General features: G+C 54.7%; 1 protein-coding gene across 2 annotated transcripts in view; it reads right to left on the bottom strand.

The window, feature by feature from the left end:
- Window positions 1-24,259, bottom strand: part of RXRA (retinoid X receptor alpha) — a 101,651-nt gene that overhangs the window by 63,118 nt on the left and 14,274 nt on the right. The window contains exon 1 of one of the 2 annotated variants that reach the window (XM_088177341.1): window positions 16,664-16,778. The exons of the other annotated variant lie outside the window; for it this stretch is intronic. Within the exon in view, the coding sequence (XP_088033467.1) occupies window positions 16,664-16,727 (64 nt within the window). The 5' untranslated portion in view covers window positions 16,728-16,778. Of the gene's footprint in view, window positions 1-16,663; window positions 16,779-24,259 lie in introns of those variants that run through there. 2 annotated transcript variants of the gene reach the window in all.

Here is a 24,259-nt window from a genome sequence, read left to right on the forward strand (position 1 = left end):
GGAACCAAAGTCCCCCGAGAGGGAACCCTAAAACACAGGGATGTGGCAGGGAACTCTTCCATTTTCAACTGCCCTGCTGCAATCAGAGACACTGAGGTGGGAAAGGACCTGAAGATCATCCAGCAGGGCGTCTCCATGTGCTCACACCACGTGGGGATTTCTCCTGGGGGCCTGAGATGCTGGCAGCCAAATGTTTTTATGCCCTAGGTACTCCCTAACAAATGAAGAATCCCCAGTGGGATGAGCCCACAGGCATTACAAGCAAGCAGAGTGCAGTGAGAACCTCCCCAGACACCTCCCAGAGCACTGGGGAATCACAGAGGTTTCACCTCCCACAAACTCCACCCTCCAGCATCCAGCAGATTCAGCACCACATCCCTGCTGAGCTACAGCTCCGGATGCCAGTCCAGAAACACATCCAGGACATGAAAACTCCCCTGAGCAGGCAGCGAGATTTCCAAAAGGGTGCCAAGAGGAGGATTTGCACAGGGAGCACAGGAGGACCACAGGAAAGCATCCCAGACCAGAGAAGAGCATCCCTGAGCACAGGATAGCATCCTTGACCACAGCAGAACTGGGGACCACAGGACAGCATCCCTGAGCACAGGACAGCATCCCTGAACAGAGCAGAGCATCCCTGAGCACAGCAGAGCATCCCTAAACAGAGCAGAGCATCCTTGGCCACAGCAGAGCATCCCTGAGCACAGCAGAGCATCCCTGCAGAGGTCAATCCTTGAAAGTCCCTGGAGCCCTCTCTCCCCACAGCAGCTACAAAAACTCCCTCAAAACCCTCCAAAAAGGGGAGGCAGAGGAAACTCGTCCCCTCAGCCCTCTGGGGCAGGCAGTTTGAAGCCTGAGAGCAGTGTCAGGGCATGGAACAGGCAGGCAGGCAAGGCAGGAGCGGGCAGGGAGGAGGGCAGGGTGCCGGGGGGAGCACATGCCAGCCAGCCCAGGGCTGACACCCCGGCCTAACACTTTCCAGATGTGGCTGCAGGAAGACAGAAGCAGAGCTGTTCCCTGCTGAGGAAGCTGGAAACGCTCAGAGATAATGTGGAATTCCTGAACGGGAGCCAGCGGCGGGCCGGGGCTGGGGCGCAGGGACGGGCGGGGAGAGGCAGCGCGCCGGGGCTGACACAAAACTCCTCTCTCTTTTGTGTGTGTGTGTGTGTGTGTTTTATTTCGGGAACTCTGCATGTAAAAGCCCTTAATTTATACGCTGTGTGGGTTGCCGGCTGTACCCAACAAATGGAACATTTTCTCCATCCCCTTGTGAGTGTGATAAACAGCCGCTGTGCACTGAGCGAACAGAGCCTTTTTCTTCCCCGTGATAAATACGCTCCCAAGCAGCTCCCAAGCTTCTTGGCTTGCAGATTATTATTTTTTCCTCTTCTCCAAGAGGGAGGCCTCGGCCCCCTGGCCAGGTACCAGCCCAGCACCAGGCAGGAGGGCAGTGGGTGCTGCTGGGCTCTGCCTGGCTCACCTTGTGACCTCTTCCTCGCCAGCAGTGATGAAGGTGACACAATCCTGTGAGCAAACCCCGCCACCAGACACCTACAGGGACCAGTCTCTGTCACAAACCACAGCCTCTGTAACATCCACTGCTGTCCCTCTCCCGGGTGGTACACAGGAGGCACTCCATGCCAGGGTCCTGGCACAGTGGCACCCACAGCCATGCCATCAGGAGCACCCATTTCATGCCCAAACTCTGCCCAGATCCTGGCTGAAGGAAGCTTTGGAGAGCTGAAGCCCAGGACAAGTAAACTTCCATCCAAAATCAGGGGGTTTTGGCATTTCTCACCAAGGCAGGTATCTTGGACAAGCAGCATTTCCTGTGGTATTCCAACACTTTCTTCAATCTTTTCTCAGAGAGAGCAATCTCAGAATGGCTTCCAGGAACACGGATGGGCTTTGGAGCAGGCTCAAGGGGAGAACAGCCACAGGAATCAGGAGGATCTCTTGGAGCATCACTCGGGTTCAGGTCAGCTGGCATGAGGGGCCAGAACAGGGCTGGCACAGGCACAGGTGACACAGGGCAGGGACAGGGACCACAGCAGCAAAGCACTGATGAATCCAACCAGGAGCCCAACACCCAAGTGGGGTGATGGTTCTTCTCATTTGTAATCCAGCTGATGGGGAGATTGTTCCATTGTTCCAGCAGCTTGGTTTATTTATTGTTTCCAACAAAAAGGGGATGTTGCTCCAGATAACTTTGGGTGCAGCACTGGGGAGATCCTGGCATTGTGGTTTTGCCACTCATTTCCTGACAGCATTCCCTGGGCATCAGTGGGGATGGGATGGCTCAAGGGCCATGCAGAGGCTGGGTCAGCTCAAGGGATGCTCTGGGATCCTCCACACAGGCAGCAGGTAAAGCTCAGGTCCAAAACTCTTCCAGTGACTCTGGGTGACAGCTGAGGGGGCTCCAAGAAGACATTTCTGAGTGCTCCCCCCAGTGTGGCAGAAAGCCACGACAGAACAGGTTAAAGAAGGCAATTCCCCCCCCAAAACAGTCCCTTGGTGACCAGGAAAGAACCTCAGTCAGTAACAGCCCCAGGAGCCCTCTGGAGAGAGGGGAGACCCTGAGGAGCAGCCTGGGCACAGGGACCATCCTGTGCATCCAGGGATCTTTACAGTGACACCTACATGGATCCTGACCCCATCACCCCAAGGCTGAGCAGCACCCGGTGCCCAGACCTTACCAGCTTCTCCGGGGATGCCAATTCCATATGGATTTTGCACTCTGGTTATTATCTTTATTTCCTCCAGGACAGCCCATGGGCAATGGCTGCCCCTCAGCTGGGCAGGGGTGAGGGGAGGCCAACGAGCAGCAAAGATTCCCATCAATGATATCCCAAACAGATGCCACGGCTCCCCTTTTAACCTCTGCTAGCGAGCCAAAGTCCTTGAATTATCCAGCCCAGCACACCCCCACGTCCCTGCAGCTCTGCTGAGCCCCTTGGGAAGGGCTGCCCAGCCTCCCAGGCAGCATCCCTGGCTGTGGACAGGCAGCAGAGCTGATGCTGATGGGCGTGAAGGTCAGCAGAGAGGGAAGGTCAGCTGTGGCAGCCCCGTGGGCAGCAGTGCCCACTCCCTGCCCTGCCCACGCTGCCCTGGCCCTTCCCAAACCCATCCCGGGGGGCTGCCAGGGCACAGCTCCAATAAAAACCTTGGAAATGCGTGGCTGGGGGGGACGGGAGAGGGAAGCAAAGCTGTGCTCACTCTGAGCAGCACTGGTGCCACCGCTCCCTGCCCTGCTGTCACCGTCACTGCCAAAGACAAACGGGCTGGCTGGCAGCTGCTTCCCACCACTCTCCAGGGAATGCTGGAGTCTCTGGCAGGCTCTTGGAGCGATGGGATGATCCACGATGCAGTTTGCCACAGCAGGGTGAGATTCAGAACGATCTGATGCCTCCAGCATGGGCAGTGACCTCCCAGCCAGCCACAGCTGTGCCAGTCCCTATTTCCCTCACTCACTGCTGGGGGAAACTGAGGCACAGAGGGACCTTAACAGGGACAGCAACCCACACTGCCCATTCCTCCCACAGCAATCCCACCTGTTGAGTTTAATTTTTAAAAATAAAGAGTTTAAAATTCTCAGTGCCCAGGGTTCCAACACCCACACCCTGCGTGGCTGCAGCCTTCCCTCAGCAGCACGAGCCCAGCGAGCAGAGCCATGTCCCCAGTGCTGTCCCCAACCACTGCAGACCCCCAGAGCTGTGCCCAAGCATCTCCCCCATGCTCCTGCCAGTGCAGAGAGGGTGCCAGGCTCAGGAGTGTCACACACAGCCCCCATCCCTGCCTGCCTGGCTGCACGTGTGCACACACGCGTGAAAAAAAAAAAAAAAAAAAAAAATCCTGCCCGTAATCCCCCTTACATCTGCTCCTCCCCACATCCAGCAAGCACGGGGATTCCTCAGGGCCTCACACAGCAGAATGTGGGGTGCACACATTAACACTGGCCGTGACTCCTTCCCAGCCCAGCTCCAGCACCCCCGGAGTTTGCAAAGGAGAAAACACAACAGCCAAGGTGGGCACGGCTGGATGGAGGAGAGAAAAAACACAGAGGTGGGAAGGAGCCTGCATTTCATCCTGGGATGAAAATTACTGCTCTACCCTTCCATCTCCCCGCTTTTAAAAGTGGGTTCAGCTGCTCCCCTCTCTCTGGAAGCAAAACACAGCCCTGAGTAGAAGGACAAAGCCACCACGAGTCCCATCCCTGCTCCGACACCTCCTCCAGCCCAGGCTGTCGCTTGTGATTTGTGGCGTTAATATTCCAGGGGAGGGGCACCAAGGGGTGACAAAGGCAGGGGACAGCCAGCTCTTGGAGGGTCATAGCTGAAGGCAAAGCAGTAACACTGATGGATCCCAGGATCCAGGCTGGCAGAGGGAGGAGGAGGAGGAGGAGGAGGAGGAGGAGGAGGAGGAGGAGGAGGAGAGGAGAAAGCAGGCGAGGAAGGGTGGCTAAACACAGAAACACAAAACTGCCTTCACATGAGCTTGTTACAGCTCAGGGATGGAGCATCAGCACCTCAGAGAGGGACCAGGAGAGCCAGGCAGCACTGGGATGAGGTGACAAGCCTGGCTGCTCCCCAAGGATTGCTCCCTAACACTGGCAGCATCCACCAAAGCTGCCCTGATCCAGCCATAAGCACAGACATCACCTGCTGAGCCTGTCCTGGCTGCCCCACTGCTCCCACCCCGCCAGCCCACTCGACAGCAGGAGCCTTTTTTAAGACCTGCAACCCTTGAGAGGCTTAAAGACAAGAATATCTCGATTATCCGTGCCTGCAGCCCTCCAGCAGCCCCAGCTTAAAAGCTGGGAATTACCAGTGGGGGCACCCAGGACCCCTCCTGGGCATCCCTTCTGCTCCCAGGGGATGACAAATCCCCACAAACCCCCCCCCCCTCCTTCCCCAGAAATCACCAGCCCATCCCTTCCCTGGCGTTTTTCACACCTCCCATCAGCAGCCAGGCATGTGAGCCTGGCAGAGAGCCACAGCCCAGCCCGCAGAGCTTGAGATGGTAACATTTTACTGGGAAAAGGGCAATTTAATTATCCTGTTCTTCTGTTTCATGACAACACAGGAACACGCTGCTCAGACACGGAAAGTGCCATGCGGGCAAACAGCAATCCCGCCTGGAGATGGCTCCTGGAAATGATGGGGTTAAAACAAAGCCCCAGACCTCTCCAGGTTTTTCAAGACTCCAAAAGAAGCGGGGAGAAATGTTTTTGTTGTCCAGCTGCAAAGCTTCTTCTGAGCTCAAAGTGAGCTCTGAGTGTCGTCTGGGGGCTGTTTGGCCATGCTGGTCTATTTTTACAGGGGAAATGGTATTTTGAAGGGGAAGGTTGAGTAGAAGAGGTATTAAAAATACTGCAGCCCTCTGTGGGGAGATCAAACTACACTGGATTCAGCCAGACTTCACAAACCATGTCTGACCTTCCAAAGCACTACTTAGCAGGAAATTTACTACTAAAATACATTAAATAATAGGAAATATACTCAAAACCACCCCTTCAACTCAGCCTCAGCCATGGGCGAGGGGTGAAGGCAGGAGTCTGGGGTCTGTTCCAGAGGGGAGGTTGTAGCTGGGACCATGCAGGGAGGCAGTGCTGGCCCTGTTCTGTCCCCCATGAGGGACACAGGGACAGAAATGCTGCCAGGAGCAGCTCCTGCTCCATGGTGTGGGCAGGAGAATCCCGGGCTCCTGGCTGGGCTGGGTGAGGAGCAGCACGTGTGCCTGGTGTTTGTTGTGACAGCAGCTCCATTAGCACCCAGGAGCCAAGCTGCCTTCCCAAGGACACGGCACAGACACTCTAATTAGTGCTTTACCCCTAATTAGTACGTTAATGGAACTCGTTGGCTGGGAGGGAGCAGGTGTGAGAGGATGGAGGGGGAGCTGCAGTGTCCCCAGGTCTGTCCCAGCTCCCCAGGTGCCTCTGCCACAAGAGCTGCAGGGACAGCAAATCAGTGGGAGAAGGAAGAAAGGGATTTCTCGGGTAGGGAAAGTCACAAAAGGACAAACGAGTCGGTGTGGGGCACACCAATGTGCCACCTCAACCCCAACAGCCACCCAGAAGCCTGGCACTAGGAAGTTCCCACGCCCCAGTGAAACTTGGTGACAATCCCAGCGATGAGCTGGCACGTCCTGGGCACGGGATATTACCTGGCTCACAAACAGGTGACAAACAGCCAGCTCTCTGCCCACCCAGGAGGGCTGGCAGTGGCATTTTGGGGACACCAGCCCCCAGGCTGGTGCTGCAGAGCCTGGAGCTTCCCTCGAACGTTCCCTTAAAAATCAATTTACACTCTCACGGGTCCTCTGGTTTAATCTTCCCTTCCTTTCCCCCGTCCAGGAGCTCAGAGGCTGCCACCCCTGCAGGTCAGGAGCGATGTCACACAGCAGATGTGACAGAGGACGCCCCGTGGCCAACGCCTGACACCAGGCTGGGTGACAAAAGGCATTTCTCTGCTTGGAGAAATCTGTCCCTCTGTTCCTGCTGGGGAGCAGCCAGAGCTCTGCTTCTTGCAGCTCCATCCACCCTCTCCTCTCCTCCTGCTGCCGGGGAAGGAGGGGTTAAACTGTCCCTGCACTGCCCTGGCCACAGGCAACCACAGGAGCCAGGTCAGACCCTGGTGCCTCAAGGGCTGGGCTGGCTGGTGCACAGCTCATGTTAACCAGCTCTGATGGGCACTGGAACAGCTCTGAAGGATGCTGGAACAGCTCTGAAGGATACTGGAACAGCTCTGAAGGATACTGGAACAGCTCTGAAGGATACTGGAACAGCTCTGAAGGATGCTGGAACAGCTCTGAAGGATGCTGGAAAAACTCTGAAGGATACTGGAACAGCTCTGATGGATGCTGGAGCAGCTCTGATGGATGCTCAGGACAGCTCTGACTGATGCTCAGGACAGCCACAGCAGGGAATGCCACGCCTGGGCACACCTGCCCTCGCTGTGACAGTGGGGGGACCACAGGGGGACAGCCCTGTGACCGCCAGCTGACCCCCCTGAGCTGGCTCGGGGTCAGAGTGACCCCCGAGCTGAGCTGGTGGCCAGGGGCACTGGCAGTGCAGCTCCACCTGCTCCCTGCCCTGCATCCACAGGAGCCTTTCCTGGCCTCCCCACGGCTCTGGCATCACCAGGGCCACCCCCACGCCCAGGCTGAAGCAAAACCACTCCAAAGTGCACCTCCCACCCCTCCACCTCCTCTCCCTCGGCGTTTGCAGATGGGTTTTACTCATCCCCCAGCCCTGGCTCCAGCTCTGCTGTACAGCCACGGCCACGCTCGTCCCTGGGAGTGTCTGAATGGAAATGAGCAACAGGAGTCCAGACTTCAAGGCTGGCGGCTTTAGATGTCATTTGGGTTGTTTTTTCTTAATCAGATCCATTGTCAACCCACAAAAATGTGCCTCTGACACCCTGGGGATGCGTATTCCTGACTCAGGAACAGCAGAAATGCAGATGATTCAGCTCCAAAATTATCAGCAGTGGGATGCAAGCCTCCAAGCAGATCCCTGGCTATTCCTGGGCAAAAGCTCAAAGCCGCCCTTGCATCTCTCTCCTCCTCCTGAAATCAGAGTAGAGAATATAATTCCATATTCCTTTATTTTACAATCTGGTCTCTCTCTCCCAGCCCTGCAGGAAGGGAATGGAGCTGGAGCTCCAGGGGTGGCTGCCCCACTCTCAGGCCATGGCTTTGCTGGCTGGCATCCCTGCGTGCCAGCAGTGCCAGGAAGGGCAAACACGAGCCCAGACATGACCCCGTTGGCCTTTCCCATCTGCCAGGAGGGTTTGTCCCGACTCCTGCTGGGCTCGGGCGACGGCGTGGTGCTGCTGCTGCTATTTTCTCCTTGTTTTCCTAGACATTGACACTTCCTCCCTGCACCCACAGGATGGTTTCCAGGCTTCGATTCTCTTCCCTATGGCAACAAAAAAAAAACCCAGCCAGGAAACCTCGAGCCACTCGTCTCAACTCTCTGACAGGGGAGGGAGGTGGGGGAAGCTCCAGCACCTCTGGGTTGGTCACTCCAGCTCAACACAGAACTATTTGAAAGTAAAACTTCGGTGACAATGACAAAGTAAGCACGCTACAGGTGTGGCTCACCTGGGCACAAGATGCTCAGGAGTGTCACCAAACCCCAGGCAAGCATGGGGACAGCAGGAGAAGGATGGGATTTGCAGAAATCCCCGTTGCACGTCCACCCCAGCCCAGATTCTGTCGGATGCTGGAGCACAGGATCGATCCAGCCTGCAGCTCCCCTGCTCCAACAGCATCCCAGGGATGCTGCTCCATGCACACACTGCTCCTAAAATACCCAAATTGTTCGTCAGGGAAAGGCCAGAGCAAGGAGTGGGTGTTGAAGAGGAAACAGGGAGGAAGGATGAGAGAGCAAACAAATCATATCAGCTCAAATCAAAGCAGGCCACGGAAATGATTACGCTTAAGCTTTTCACGCCTGGTTAATTTTTTTATTATTCAAACAAATTCCTGGTTTTGTTTTGCCTCCTTGAAGGAAGAAGCAGAGAGGAGAGAGCTCCTCCAGCAACCCCAGATAAAATCACTGGGAAAAAAAGGCTTCCTGATCCAACAATGAGAGACAATTAGCATAAGCTGAGGTGCAGGATCATCTTTAACCTACCCTGACTCGTCAAAACAAAACAGAAACACTTTGGGGGACTGAAATTAGGGATTTATTTGGGGTGGGAAGGCCACACAGCCCAGCACTGCATCGCACACTTTGGTGCCACAGCAAAAGACATTTTGGGGAAGGAAAACTACAGGGAAAACTGGGCTGGGGGATGAGATCCAAGGATGCCCAGTGAGTCTGAGAGGTGAGGACAGCCTGCAGCAGGCAGGATGTGACCCTGAGGTGGCTCCTGGGCTCATAACCCAACTCCTATCTCTGTTTTCAGTTGTGTCTCTGCTTGGGATTTTGGTGTCTTTGCTTTTCCCCAGCGCTCCCACAAAGCCACCCACCAGCCTAAGAAGGATTTTTCTCCCTCCAGGACAATTCTTCGAGGCTAACAGAGGGATGAAACCCTCCCAAACCCAGCAAGCAGCAGCCTGAGATGCTTCTCCAGCTGCTCAGCCCGAGGAGGAGCAGCCTCTCCCCCTCTCCAGCCGCTGCTCCTTTAACTGTCAGAGGCTCTGGGAGAAAACACCCGCGCTGCAAATCCAACTGTGCGTCATTCAGCTCTCATTTTGATTGTTAAAAATTCATTAATGAGAGCAGATTGGTATTATATCGCTGCCTTAATTAAAGAGGGCTACGGAACAGCATTTTAAATAGCAATGTCATTTTCTAATTGACACAGCTACATTATAAAGAAAAATACTTAAACAGAACTTGAAACCGAGCCGGTTTCCTCTGATGGCAGAGCTCATTTTGGCTTCAATTTTTAATCTGCTCGTAAAATATTTACGGGCAGGGGAAGGGATAATGTTTCTCCAGGTGTACAGTTCCCCTCCTCCTGCCCAGGCCCCGGGAGGCTGGCGAGGGAGGAAGGCTCCAGCATCCAGGGAAGCTGCTCCTTCATCCTCCTCATGCTGCAGACCCCAAGCCCTGCTCCACCTGCATCCTTGCAGTTCAATCCCACTGCAGTTGAGTGGAAAAGGGGCTTTTTTTGGTTGCTTTTCCTGGGCCCAGCATTTGTTCCCCACCAAGGGCAGAGGGATGAGTGGGATGAGCACATCCGTGCCTGAGGCAGGTTCCAGAACTGGCTGGGTCCCTGTGGGCTTGCTGGGGAGGCACAGGGATGTGGGATGGGGATGCAGGACAGCTCAGGCCAAAAGCATCCCACATCAGACCACATTCAACACCTTCCTCCCCTTTCTAATGTGTTTCACACACAACTTCCTACAGCCAACAGCTAATTCCATGCATTTAAGAGCACAGATTCCTCCTGTTTTCCTTTTAGAAAAAAAAAGTCTGGTCACCACTTGAAGCAAATCAGGGAAGGAAACAGCTCCGTCCGCCTGGAGGTGAATTCCTTGGCGAGGCAGCGCGTCCCCCTCTCCCCACCCCAGGCTGGGAAAGCAGCCCCTGCTCACGCCAGCAGGAGATTTTTCCACCAGCATTAGTGGAAATTAGTGGCATTAGTCCATGCCTGCGTTTCACCAGCCAGCCAGAGTGAAGTCATGGCACGCCAAGCCCATTGAAAGCGGCAGCACCGCGCTTTGGCCACCGTGCTCAGAACAAGCACCAGGGCAGGGTGAGCCAGAGGACAGGTTGCTCAGAGGCTTAAACGCTGGATCTAACTCTCACTAGCATTCTAGATCACCTTCCAGATCCTAGAGACACCCTCTGCCCTGCCTCAGTTTCCCTCCTTGCCTGCTCTCTTTTTCCAGGTGTTTCTACAGCATCCCCATCCCGAAGGGTGCAGGGATTGGGGGGATGCTCCACCCAGCCCCGAGGGTTTGGAGCATCCCTCACCCTCTGCCTGCTCACAACAACTTCCAAAAGCAAAACATCAGCAGCCTAGAGGGTGGCTTGGCATGGCTGTGCTGTTTTTCTAAGATTAGGAAAACCAACAAGAGGGGAAACATCAACTTCTCGGCGCCTCCTTTTCCCTCGCTCTGCGATGGAGCTCTGCTCACCTCCACACCCCATGGATGCAAAGAGCAGGAGCTGGCACCATACAGGACGGGCCCAGGGAGGTGGCAACACACCCACCCCACTGCTGGAGGGTTCAGTCCCATCCCATCCCCATCCAAGCCTCCCTCTGGCACCATCCTTCCCGTGTCCCCAGCTCCCGTGGCTTCCCCTGCTGTGCAGAGAGGGTGAGGCTGTCCAGCTGGCCCGTGGAGGATCTGGCCAGGCTGTTTAATCAGGGAGAGTGATTCGGCCGTAATTTCTTCTGATAAAGTATTACAGATGCTGCATTTCGAGCCATCTGGCAGCAGCCCACGTTTCCTGCCTCTGCTTCTCGCGCTCCCCGGAGCAGAGGGGAGAGAGGGATCAGGAGGGCTGGGAGGGATGGGAAGGGGAGCAGGGAAGGAATTCCCAACTCCCATTCTTCCCCAGACCACACCGCCCATCCCACAGCAAAGTGAAGAGCACATCAATGTCCCCAGGAAAAGCAAAGTGGGGCTGGAGCTGCTAAAAGCCAGGGCAGGGACAGAGCCCTCAGCTGCCAAACCCTCCTGGAAGGGTGAATGGAAGAGTGAATCCCCTTTTCCCTGCCTCCCCACACCTCATCCCCAGCACAGGCACTGAGGAAGGTCCCAAACCCTTGACTTCAGTCACAACATCAGGAAAATCATCTGCACCCATGCTCATCAGAGTGAGGCAGTCCCAAAACCAAACAGAGCCGAGTCCGTGCAGCCTCAGAGCAGGGAGTGATTTACCCTGAGCTGAGCAATCAGGGGGAGGCTCTGCTCTGCAAACAAGAGGCAGCTCCTTCGGATTTAGCCAAGCCTGAGCAGAACCACATTAAAAATAACTGAGGGAAGGGCTCGCACTTCATTACTCTCGACAGAACTGGGTCTTGGTCACGTCAAGGATCTTCTGGGGAGCCCTCAGAGCCCTGCCTTGTGCTGCTCAGGTGTGAGGCCAAAGTGATGGGAGCAGGGGGATGCAGGGGGCTTCTGTTCCCACTTTTCCCTCCCATTCTGCTGTTGCAAAATGTACAAATCCCTTGTGGCCAGCATCTCCCTGCATCCCTGCTCTCAGCAGCACATCTCTGCATCCCAGGGAGATGGGGATGGAGCTCCAGCAGCACACAGAGGCAGCAGAGATGCTCCTGGCTGGAAAAAAACACAGGAGATGCCTTGGCAGAAGGCTCCTGGGATGTGTGGGATCAAACCCTGAAGTTTCTTTGTGAACCACAGAGAGTTAAAGACTGGCCAAGGCCCTGCAGCACGAGCTTTATGCATATGTAGCCAATGTAATACAATTATACATTAATCTATAACTAACAGCCACGGTAATACAACATTACAGTAGGTAGATTATCCCATCTCCTGTCATTTATTATTGTTATTTGTAATCCATTAGTGTCCAGAGCTGGACTGGGGTCAGAGTGCAGTGTCCTGGCACGCTTTCACCCGCCCTGGAAGGAGCAGGAGGATGGAAGACCCTCCTGCTATGGGGCCAAATCCTGCCCCACAATGACTCCTGGGCAGAGATCTGCCTCTCTGTTGGCACCAGGACAGTTTTCTGGGCTTGGGCTCCCAATGGGATACATCCACAAACACTGGATAAAGCCACCATGGCTTTGCTCACCATTCCCTGTCCCAAAATGCTGGGGCCAAAGAGGATGAGGGGCTCAGCAGCAATCTGGGAGCCCAGGGCTCAGACCACCACCACACCACCACCATGGAGCCATTCCAGTTGCCTTTGAGGAGAGGGAACAAAGCCCAACTGGTTCCACAGAGCCACCAATGGATCTTGATCGACACCACCCTCCAGAGTGAGTCATCCACCCGAAGTCAATTTACATTTTTATTAAATCACACAGGAAAATTAGGAGCGTTATTACTTCTCTCCCATTCAACACGAGTTCTGTGTTCCCCCACCATTCACTGTGTGGGAAAACATCCCAGCATCTCTGGTTTAACTGTTTGTTCCCAGTGCTCCCCACCCCAAAACAGCCCTTTTTGCATAAAACTAAATCAGGCTGGTCTTTATGGGAGGGAAACTGTGACAGCTGGAGATGCTGCTGGAAAGGACTGGGTGCACTCCTGGACACCCAGAGTGTGCCACAGGCAGCACCAGTGACCCAGACTCTGGAGGGACCCTCTGGTTTCAACCAGCTCTGTTTGTGTCACTCGTGTCACCAGCACAGCCCCTGCAGGGAGTTGGATCAGCTCAGGAAGGGAGGGAAGGGCAGATCCATCTGCAGCACAGCAGCAGCTGGGGATCAGTGCACGTTTCTATCCATCCTTACACCCATCCCACCCCACCCCATCCCATCCCATCCCATCCCACCCCACCCCATCCCATCCCATCCCACCTCACCCCATCCCATCCTGCCGTGTCTGCTGCACTCAGGATTATATCACCCTCACTGCTGCAACACAGGCAGCTCAATTCATTTATTTCTGGTTCCCACATGATGCAAGCGGATCTGCAGGAGAGCAGGGAAGGGATAAAACCCAGTGTGTGCACAAGCCAGACCAAAGGGCTTCCCCCACAGCAGCACGAGAATCCTGTGGCTGCTCAGTGGGCTGAAACAAGAGGAGGGGTCTCCTGACACTGCCTGAATTAATATTTGCTTGAAGGGAAAGCCCAAAAGCTCCCACTGGGATCACGACTCTGTCCTGCTGGGGACTGGGATGGAGAGTGCTTGCTCAGAAGAGCACTTAATGTGACTGGGTCAGAAAATTATTTCCCAAGGATGAATGCTCCTATGATGGAATATTTCCCAAGGATGAACGCTGGTTGTTTGCAAAGCCTGATCAATTTGGGCCATATTTCCTGTGCAAGGAGCAAGAGGAAGGAGGGGAATTCACATCTTGCAATTAAATTCCAAAAATCCTGTCTTTTTCTCCCAAACCAGCACAAAAGCACGGTTTGAAATCTCTGCACTTCCTGCCAGCGGGGAAGACTCCAAGTTTCAACCACACTCTTTGCAATTCAATGAGCTGCATCCTAGGCAAGGGCTGAAATCCCAAAATCCGAGCGATGTGCTCAGGGATGCTCGTGGCACAGGGATCTCGTGACACAGAGATGTTCATGGCACAGGGATGCCTCAGCACATGGATGTTGTGACAGGGGATCTCACAGCACAGGAATGTTGTGGCACAGGGATCTCATGGCACAGGGATGCTCTGAGCCAGCACAACCCTTTAGGATCACATTGCTGCTGCAAACCCCAATCCCCAGCCCTTTGGGATCACAATGCTGCAAACCCCAATCTCCATCTCTTTGGGATCACACTGCTGCAAACCCCAATCCCCAGCCCTTTGGGATCACAATGCTGCAAACCCCAATCCTCATCTCTTTGGGATCACAATGCTGCAAACCCCAATCCCCAGCCCTTTGGGATCACAATGCTGCAAACCCCAATCCCCAGCTCTTTGGGATCACACTGCTGCTGTAAAACCCCAATCCCCAGCCCTTTGGGATCACAATGCTGCAAACCCCAATCTCCATCTCTTTGGGATCACATTGCTGCAAACCCCAATCCTCATCTCTTTGGGATCACACTGCTGCTATAAACCCCAATTCCCAGCCCTTTGGGATCACACTGCTGCTGTAAAACCCCAATTCCCAGCCCTCTCCACCTCTCCCCCCATCACCTCGGCAGGATTTGCTGGCTCAGCACGGCAGTTCCTGCCCCCTCCCCAGTGCTGACGGAGCAGCCGGGAGCAGAGAGATCCAGGAGAGGGAATCCCCTCTCCAGCATCCCCCTCCCATCCCGGCAGCTCGCTCCTCCTCGGGGGGCAGCCACGATGCAGCTCCGGATTTCCCAGGCTGCCTGCAAAGAGCCTTCCTCGCATTCCTGCCGTGCCTGCAGCGCTTCTCAAGTCCTGTTTTTCCACTCCAGCAGCCCCCCCTTCCTTGTTTTCCTTCTCCGGCTGCTGACCCAGATTTCATAATGAATGAATCCATGCAGCGCTCTTCAGACTTTAATTATTTTTTCACTTTTTCTCATCATAAATTATGCATCAATAATAAAGAAAAAAAAAGAAAAAAAAATCCACAAAAAAAACCAACGCACCCCAGCAGAATTAATTTAAGGCTGAATGGTTCACTCCTGCCTATCGCTAATCGCAAACGGGCCTGGAAATTGCAGGGTTTATTTTAGACCTTGTGTTAATGTCAGAATGAAAACAAACAGGTTTTAGGAGGCTGCGGTGCCTCAGCAATGCCAACTCATGGATTTCTTCAGAAAAGAACCGAGCATAAAAAAACCAACCACAAAAATTGGGGGTTTAAGGTATTTAAAGTGAGAACTCATCACGTAGCTGCCTCTTCCTCCCCTGCTCCTGACCACAAGTGAGAACTGCATGGTTTGGGCAGGAGAACAGTGGGGTGCAGGAGGGAAATGGGAACCAGGAGGGAAATGGGAACCAGGAGTGCAGTGGGATGAAGGAGAGGAAAGAGATACAGAATGGTGCAAAAGGAAAGAGATTGCAGAATGGCAGTGAGATGAAGGAGGGAAATGGGATGCAGGAATGAGGGCCAGGATGGCAGTGGGATGCAGGAGGGGAAAGGGATGAACAATAACAATGGGACACAGGAGGACAAGGGGATGAAGAATGGCAATGGGATGCTGAAAGGGAATGGGATGCAGGAGAGCAGCAGGGTTCAGAGAGGAATGGGGGCCAGGATGACAGTGGGACACAGGATGGCAGTGGGACACAGGATGACAGTGGGATGCAGGATCCCTGTGGGATGCAGGATCCCTGTGAGGTGCAGGATCCCTGTGGGATGCAGGATCCCTGTGGGATGCAGGATCTCTATGAGGTGCAGGATCTCTATGGGGTGCAGGATCCCTGTGGGATTCAGGAAGGCCCAGGGCTGTGGGGCTGCCCCTGCCCTGCAGACACAGAGCTGATTAACACCCCAATCCCACAACAGCTGATTTCTGACACAAACACAGCAGTCTCCTCTCAGCAAAGAGGTCCCAGCAGATGAGGCACTAAACCACAAACCTAATTCCTGCCCTCCTCCCTGCTGCCAGGGGAAGGCTGGATTTCCCTGTGCCTCCTCTCTGCTCCTGCCAGCCCACAGCCATGCTGCCTCCAGTGAGCAGGAGGGCACCAGGAGCTGGAAATGACACAAAAGGATGGTTCATTGGATCGGTGGAAAACCGAGGGGGTGACACAAAACAGGCCCTGCTGGAGCAGGCACAGAGGAGCACAGAGCAGGGCAGTCACAGCACCAGCAGGACCAAAGGAAGCTCCCATGGGATGTCACCTGGAGTTTGGGTGACACTGGGTGACACCCCACCAGCTCCTCCTGGCAGAGCTGGGACAAAGGGGTGGCAACAACAAAGTTTCCCCATTTCCCAGGACTGCAGGGGCTTTGGAGGAAACCTCCCAGCTCACAACCAGCATGGTGACATTGCTTTCCTCAAGGGATAAAATTTTAATCCGGGGAAGTCCCTGAGCCAACCCTCCCTCGGGGTGGGCTTGGGGAAACACCACAGGCTCAGGGGCTCTGCCAGCTGTGCCCACACCAATCCCTTCCAGGCAGGGCCAGAAACACATCCCTGGCTGAAAACCAACTCTGCACCAATGGTGACCCTTCCAGCTGAAATTCCAGCCCTGCCACAGGCACAGGCAGTGCTGTCCTGGTTCAGGGGTGGTCAGGATCTGCCCATCCATGTGCCAAGCTCTTCCTGCAGCCCTGCCTACACAAGTCCCTTCAGAAAAACAAACAAACAAAAAAAAAAAACCAACAAACCAACACAGGCAAACACAAAAGGCCCTAATTTGATCATATTCCTCTGAACTAAAAGCACCTTTGACCTAAATTTCCACGGCGGGCTGGAATTCACCCTGAGCCGGCAGTGGATTACGGGAGAGCAGAGCCGGGTGTGCAGATCCAGGACCCGGATGCAGCCACCCCTGGGCTCTGCCTCCCTTCCCAGCACACGGGAAGGAGGGCAGGAACCCCCAGCCCGCCCTAGCCAGGCCTACAAGAGCCTGGCTGTCTCAGTTTATGTAAAGTGGAGCTAATTTCACATTATCATATGATATTAGAGCAGCCTACCTCTCTCCTTCAGCCCATGTGCAAAATCCACGAGCGGAGCTATGAGGAGCATATGGAAAAACATCTCCAAGCACAAACATCCACCTACAGCGTGAGTTGTCGAAAGTCACAGAGCCATCCGAGAGAGGGGGATCACAAAAGAGGATTCAAGCAACAGCAAACAGTCTTGTGTATGTTTTTTTCCTCCCAAAAACACCCAGAGACTGAAGCTTTCCCTAAACAAATGCCTTGCATTTTTACTCCTGCTGGCAGTTTTAAAGGCAGCTCGCTGGTTTTGTTATCAAGGTAAACAGCCAGAATGATTCCTGCTCTGTCATTAGGAGCAGCTTTCCATCCCCTCCAAGCCAGCCAGGCTGCCAGAGGTGAGGAGAGGCTCTGACAGAGGCAGGAGGGTTGGTGGGTGCTCGGGGAGACAGAGCTGACCACGAGCTGCTCCTGCATCCTCTGACTTTGTCAACACCTTTGCAAGAAATTTCCCGGAGAGGAGGGAGAAAGGAGATTACAAAGTGCTGACAAGCTCATGGGATGTTTTTGAGATGCCCCACAAGGCTCTGGTGAGGCTCCTGCAGGCTGCATGGAGAGCAGGGATCCCCATGGCACAGTCCCTGCTGGGCTGCAGGGATGACACCATCAGGTCACGCTGGACTGAGTCACCTGAACCTACCCGTTCTCATCAATCATTCTGGCACGAGGAACAAGTAATCCTCAGGGAAAGCTGTTTTGGGAGGCTGCTGAATTGTTCTTGGCACTGCTTTGGGAGAGCTTCGATTCGTTAGAAAATCCCAAGCATTTTAATATCACCAGAATATTTACAGGATGACGAGTCCTGCCATGAAATGGGACCTGGCCTCTGTGTCCCCCCCTCACAGGGACATTTCCCCTCTCTGCCTTTGTCATGTTGATGGAGAAGGATGCTGAGACCAGCCAGGGTCACCTGCACAGGGTGACAGAGCCATGGGGGCTGTCTTGACCCACCTTGTCTGGCCAGGAACTCCATCAGGGTGGGATGAGCAACCACACTGTGGGTCCCCAGCCTGGCCAAGCACCAAAATACCCCAGTGCCATCAGAGCAGGGTGTTAATCCTCACTTTGACCTCCTCACTTTGACCCACACCTCTGTGCTGTGCCCCTTCCCAGTGCCAGCCAGGAGCAGCTCCAGCCCCTCCCAAAGTGTTGACTTTGGCTGTGGGCAGCCACATCTCTTCCTTGGGGCCACCTCACAGACTGTTTTTCCTTGGCCCAGGGAAAAATACCTAATTATTGCTTTTTCTTGCCTCTCCTTTCTTCTATTTTAAGATCACAGGCCTAAAATTAGATCTGCTTGCACAATGGGGCTCTGAGATTTAATCCCTTCCCCAAAAGCTGACAAAATAAGTTAACGTTTGAGTCATTTCTACAAACACCTCGGCCGCCAAAAGAAGTAAATAAACAAACAAACAGAAAGTGCACGGGGGCCAAACCACTCTGTCCAGAGGGATTTAAAAATAGCTGCACCTGCACCAAAGCATCTCCTGCACCCAGTGAGGAATCTGAGCTCCTGGAGGGCTCCTCTCCCTCTGCAAACCCTCCAGTGTGCTGTGGGCACAGGACACTGCTCAGATGCTGCTGCAGCTTCTGGGAAGAGCAGAAGAGGCAGCAGACACGGAGTCTGTGTGGGTGGTGGTTACCAGGAACATCGTGGCTTCAGCTGCCTCCCCCTAAAACGCTCACGGGGACAGAGAGATGCTCAGGTTCCAAAGTCTGTGGGTGCAGAGAGCTTGCAGAGAAAAACAGAGAAAGATTTATGGTGGGATCTGATCCTGCCGTGCCTGCAGCCCCTGGTGAGTGTTCACCACATCAGCAGGAGCAGAACCAGCCCTGGCTGGAGTCACAGCCCTGGTGTCAGCACACCTTGAGAGCTCCTGCACACCTCAGCCTGCCAGGTGGGGTAATCGCACCGACCTCGCTCACAGCAAAACAATTAGTTAATATCTGCAAAGTGCCCGGCACTTAATTAATTGCCATTAGCTCATTAGCCAGATTTTGTCCCCCTAAGCCCAGCTTTAAGCCCCGCCCTGCTAGGCAGGGGCTGGTGAGCTCAGCCAGCTCTGTGCATGCAGAGCCATGCCCAGCTGGCAGCACCAGCAGTGCCCCTCGGGTGCCATCCAGCTGTGCCACCCTGCTCACCCTCCCAGGGGTGGCTCTGGGGCCATCCCTGCGGGGATGTGGCCACCACACTGAGTGCAGGAGCTGCACTGGGGGCTGGAGCAATGGGAGCAAATTCCCATCTGGCACTGGATTAGTGCCATATGCTTCCCACGGGAATGTGTCTGCCTGAAGCTCGGCACGAGGGGGGTGCTCACCTTCCTCTGCACCCCAGCCCTCCCTGCCCATCCTCGCTGTGCTGAAACCTGCCTCAAAGCAGCAGAGTGAACATGCGACAATTTTACATCCATGTCCCCTCCCTGGTAAGAAATGTCCCTTCCAGCATCACCTGAGGCTGCACAAACACTGCTGGGTGGATGGAACACCCGAGGGCTGCAGCTGCATCCCTTCCACATCCCCTTCTCCACCCTCAGGATAACACTGGCTCAAAGCACTGGGGGGGAGTCTGGAGCCAGAGCTGCTCCCCCCACAGAGCCCACAAAGCCCTGCCCATCCTGCCTGGTGCTGTGGCACTCGCAGGGCTCAGACCCTGCAGGTCTCTCAGGGATGCTGCAGGAAACAACAAGCAGTACAGGCTGCTGGTCCCTGCTGGAAAATCACCTGCCACCCCTCTGCAGGAAACCCCAAAGATTTCACCCCAAAGAAATCCCTGCTGTGCCAGCAGCAAAACTCCTTCCCTTCACAGAGCACCACGCTCCTTGCTGTGCACGGCCACCCTTCCCAAATGGCTTTCCATGGATAATCCCAGAGGGGCCATAGAGCAAGGTGGGCAGAGCCACCCCAAAACAGATCCCAGGGATGCCCACAGAGGGCAGAGCTTAGCCCTGGCCACCCCAAAACAGCTCCCAGGGATGCCCACAGACGGCAGAGCTTAGCCCTGGCCACCCCAAAACAGCTCCCAGGGATGCCCACGATGGACAGAGCCCAGCCATGGCCACCCCACACCAACTCCCAGGGATGTTCACAGTGGACAGAGCCCAGCTCTGGCCACCCCAAACCAACTCCCTGAGATACCCACAGTGGTCAGAGCCCAGCCCTGGCCATCCTAAAACAGGTTCCAGGGATGCCCATGACGGAGCAGAGCCCAGCTTTGTCCACCCCACACCAGCTCCCAGGGATGCCCACGATGGTCAGTGCCCAGCTTTGTCCACCCCACACCAGCTCTCAGGGATGCCCATGATAGACAGAGCCCAGCTTTGTCCACCCCACACCAGCTCCCAGGGATGCCCACGCTGGTCAGAGCCCAGCCCTGGCCACCCCATGCCAGCTGTCCTGGCCACCCGCTGCGGGCCGGCAGCAGCCCCGGCACGCGAGCCCGCGGCTTCGGGAGCAGCCAACAACAACAAACTCGTGTGTGAGCCACAAAGGAAAAACTCGGCGAGGAAACAATATTCAGCTCGACTCTTCCCGAGCCCGTACTGTAAATAACGCTGCAATGGGTTTGTTTTATTTGTTTTAATTTGAAAACACAGCCGGATTGTCCTGCTGGCTTGGGCAGGCTCTGTCCCCGAGCAGGGGAAAAGCAGTGACACCCTGCAGAGCCACTGTGGCCGGCAAGCCTGCAAATAAACAACGGCCCACCACGCCCGTGCAGAGCTCTAGGCTGAGCCTTAGCCCTGCCAGGCTGAGCCCAGCCCAGGTGGCACACAGGGGACAGAGGTGGCAGCGTCCTGCCACAGCTCCACAGCTGGGAGGGAGGGAAAGGAGCCCCAGAGACAGGAATATTGCACACTTCAGTGGCTGTTTCCAAGGCAATGGTGCCTGGGGTCCATCAGTCCTGCATGCTGGGGCTACAAGCCTTTCCAAGGTACTCATCGTCCCTTTTCCTTATTTTCCACAATTATCTCAACACCATGGCTCACCCGTGTCTCCATCACTGCTGCCATTGTCCTGACACACCATTCCCGTTGCTCCACACTCCCACTGGGCGACTGGGCCAAGCAGGAGGCACCTTCTGCAATGGTTTGCATCAGAACAAACCTTCCTTCTTTGCTTCCTCCTCCTGGGCCGGTCTGGGATGGAGGGTCCAGCCCTCAGCTCCCACCACATCCATCTCCCTGCACGGCCAGGCCAGGAGAAAGCCAAGCAGCCCTAAGCTGAGACAAGCTTCAGACACAACTGAGTTAAAAATATATCTTTTTTCAGACTAAAGTTCAGTCCCCAAATGGTCAGAGAATCCAGGAAAAATGTGGCAGGCCCGGCTGGTGGCCAGCTTCCAGCACGAGCACCTCCCTTCGGAGGAATCCAGCAAGGAGTCTGGACTAATCCACCCAGGACACACCAACATTTCTTCCTCATATTATTGGGTAGGGTGTTGTTTTGGTTTTTTTTTTTTCCTCTTTTTCATTTTTCCGTCTGCTCAGCAGATTTGGCATTTGCTGGAAGGCACCACAGCCAACAGGGATGGAGCAGGGGATGTGAGGGACCCCTGGAATGCTGCCCCTGGCACCAGCCAGGGACTGTAGGTAGGAATGGCTGGAGAAGAAGGGAGCAGCTGGGAACACCAAATACACAAAATTCTCCCTATGCCTCAGTTTCCCTGCCCTCACAGACGTGCTGGGGACAACACAAGCACTGCAGGAGAATGAAACCATCGAGGTGGCACTGCCAGCACCCAGCAGGATGGGTCCCCAAGGGTTCCTCCAACCCAGTGAGGACTCAGGGTCTCCCCCCCCCAGACCATCCCCTTGCAATTCCCAAACCCCCCTCACCTCCCTCTCTGCCCAGCTCTGCCCCTGGTAAGGTCCCACATGTTTCCCAAGAGGATTTTTTCACCCACCACCCCACTGAGCACCAGGCACACTCCAGCAGCTCCACCGGGATGGTTCCGTTGTGCTGACTGGAGCTGCAGGATGGGGACAGGACACACACATGCACATCAGTGCCTCACTGCTGGGAAGGAGCTGGGAGCTCACATTTGGTCCTGGAGGGCTCAGCACCAGCCTCTCCCCAGCCCCTGAGCAGGGAGGAGCTGCCACTTTCAGGCGATGCCCCTGAGGAATTTGCACCTCATTCCTTGACACCCGCTTTAATTATAGGTATCGGGTCAGCTTCTGTCTTTCACAAGAGCTGTGAGCTAACTTCCTGCTGCCCTTTCTCTGCGTGGGGTTCCTGACCTCACCAGATCCCTCCCTGCACAAGCAGAGAGGGGGTGGGCTCTGCCAAAATCCCCCCCAAAGGCTGGAGCAGAAACTCCCAGCACTGAAGTTGTCAGCTGTGACATCCCAGGATGATCTTCAGAATCTGAGCCCTGGTTTCCTGCTGCCACCAAGAAGAGCGTCCAGGCAGCAGTGACACTGAGACATGATGGGTGTTGTCTCTAAAGAGCTCCCTGCACACAAGGATGCTCCATGCTCGCCCACCAGTCTGCACAAGCTCCTCCAACAGCAAAATGCTCCAAAACCCATCCCCAACAGCTCCTCCCGAGGCTGCAGCAGGGCTGTGACTGTGCCACTGCCCAGCAGGCTCTGCAGGGAGCAGGGACACCCCAATGCCAGCTTGGTTTTCCTGCCCAGCTGTTCCACAGAACCACTGCCCCATGCACCCATCCCTTCCTGATGGAGTTCTCTTTGCAGGGTTGTGGGTTTGAGTGTCGTTGTATTTTGAAACATAAACTCATTAATTTCAGCCTAATGAGGACTTTATTGGCCAGGGATTACCATTATTCAGCTCAAGGAGACACAAATAAACATTCACAAGCTGCCAGTCCATGAAAGGATCTCGATCCTACTGATCCCACCCCAAATCTCCATCCCCTCCTGGCCACACAGGTCATTCCACTGCCATCCACCTTTTCCCTCCCATTCCCAGATTTCCCTGTCCCACTCCACGGGCTGGGAACCCCACAGGGCTCAGGGAAGGGACCCTGGGCTCACAGCAGCCACACCACACCACTGTGTTTGCTTTAATTTTTAATCAAGTCACAAGACAGGGTGGATGCTGCTGGAAATAAATCATCAACCACAACAGCAATAAAAGCACCCTGGCAGCCTCAGCTCAGACGTGGCAAGCACAGGACCAGTGGCCAAGCCACCACTGTCCCATCACTGAGGGGTGACAGAGCAGCTCCTGCACCAAGCCTGGACACTGAGGTTGTCACTGAAGAAATTGTGGGGAAAGAAGGAAAGGAAAGGAAAGGAAAGGAAAGGAAAGGAAAGGAAAGGAAAGGAAAGGAAAGGAAAGGAAAGGAAAGGAAAGGAAAGGAAAGGAAAGGAAAGGAAAGGAAAGGAAAGGAAAGGAAAGGAAAGGAAAGGAAAGGAAAGGAAAGGAAAGGAAAGGAAAGGAAAGGAAAGGAAAGGAAAGGAAAGGAAAGGAAAGGAAAGGAAAGGAAAGGAAAGGAAAGGAAAGGAAAGGAAAGGAAAGGAAAGGAAAGGAAAGGAAAGGAAAGGAAAGGAAAGGAAAGGAAAGGAAAGGAAAGGAAAGGAAAGGAAAGGAAAGGAAAGGAAAGGAAAGGAAAGAAAGGAAAGGAAAGGAAAGGAAAGGAAAGGAAAGGAAAGGAAAGGAAAGGAAAAGGAAAGGAAAGGAAAGGAAAGGAAAGGGAAAAGGTGCACAGCCCTGTATCATTGGGAAAAAAGGATCCAGGATTGCAGTCCCTGGGATACCTGCCCTGGGGACACACATCCCTCCTTGCTCAGGGCTGCAGCTCCCCTTTCCAGCCTCCTCCAGTCCCAGCGCCAAGGGGGAAAAGGGGAAAGAGAATCTGTGCAAATCTCTCCCACGCAGAGCTCCTCTGCAGGGATTGAGCAACGTGGGGATGAGCCAGCAGCATCTCCCAGCCCTCACACCACTGCCCTCACCCTGCACCACAGCAGCCAGCTCCCAGGAGCTCCTCCAAGCCCACCCAAATGGATCCCAGGAAATAAAATCTCTCTCTGATCCTGCCCAGAGGATTCCTCTGCACCAGGCAGGAGCACTGGGTTGCTGCTTCCACACCAGGGTCCCTCCAGCCCCCCCCAGCTCACAGCAGAGGGATGTTCTCCCTTTCTTCTCTGTGAGGATTAGACACACTTCTTTTCTCTCACTGCTTTTCAAAAGAGAGCCTTTTTATCACTGCTGATCCCTGGGGGAAATCTCTCTCTCTCTCTCTCTTTCTCTCTCTCTCATGCTTTTATAGCTGGGACAGTGGGAAAGGAAGTTTTCCTTCATCTCAATCTCCGTGCTGACAGCCCAGGCACAGCGCAGCCCCCCGGGACCCTGTGCCCCCCCAGCACTGCCCTGACCCCACCAGGGCTCCCCAGCATCTCCTGGCGCCACAGACCCGGAGAACACCCAGCAAAAACCCTCCCTGAGCCATTTCGAAACCCACACTTGCGAAATCCTCATAAAAACCCCGGGCAGAACCCGCCAGCAAACCCAGCTCAAGGCAGCTACAGGTGCCTGCCCTCGCCTACCTGCTCTCTGCAGGCTCCTATTACATTTTCCAGCGTTTCTTAAATGGATTTTTTTTTTTTT

Source organism: Sturnus vulgaris, chromosome 22 (genome assembly GCF_052056855.1).
Source record: "Sturnus vulgaris isolate bStuVul1 chromosome 22, bStuVul1.hap1, whole genome shotgun sequence".
Classification (NCBI taxonomy): Eukaryota; Metazoa; Chordata; class Aves; order Passeriformes; family Sturnidae; genus Sturnus; species Sturnus vulgaris.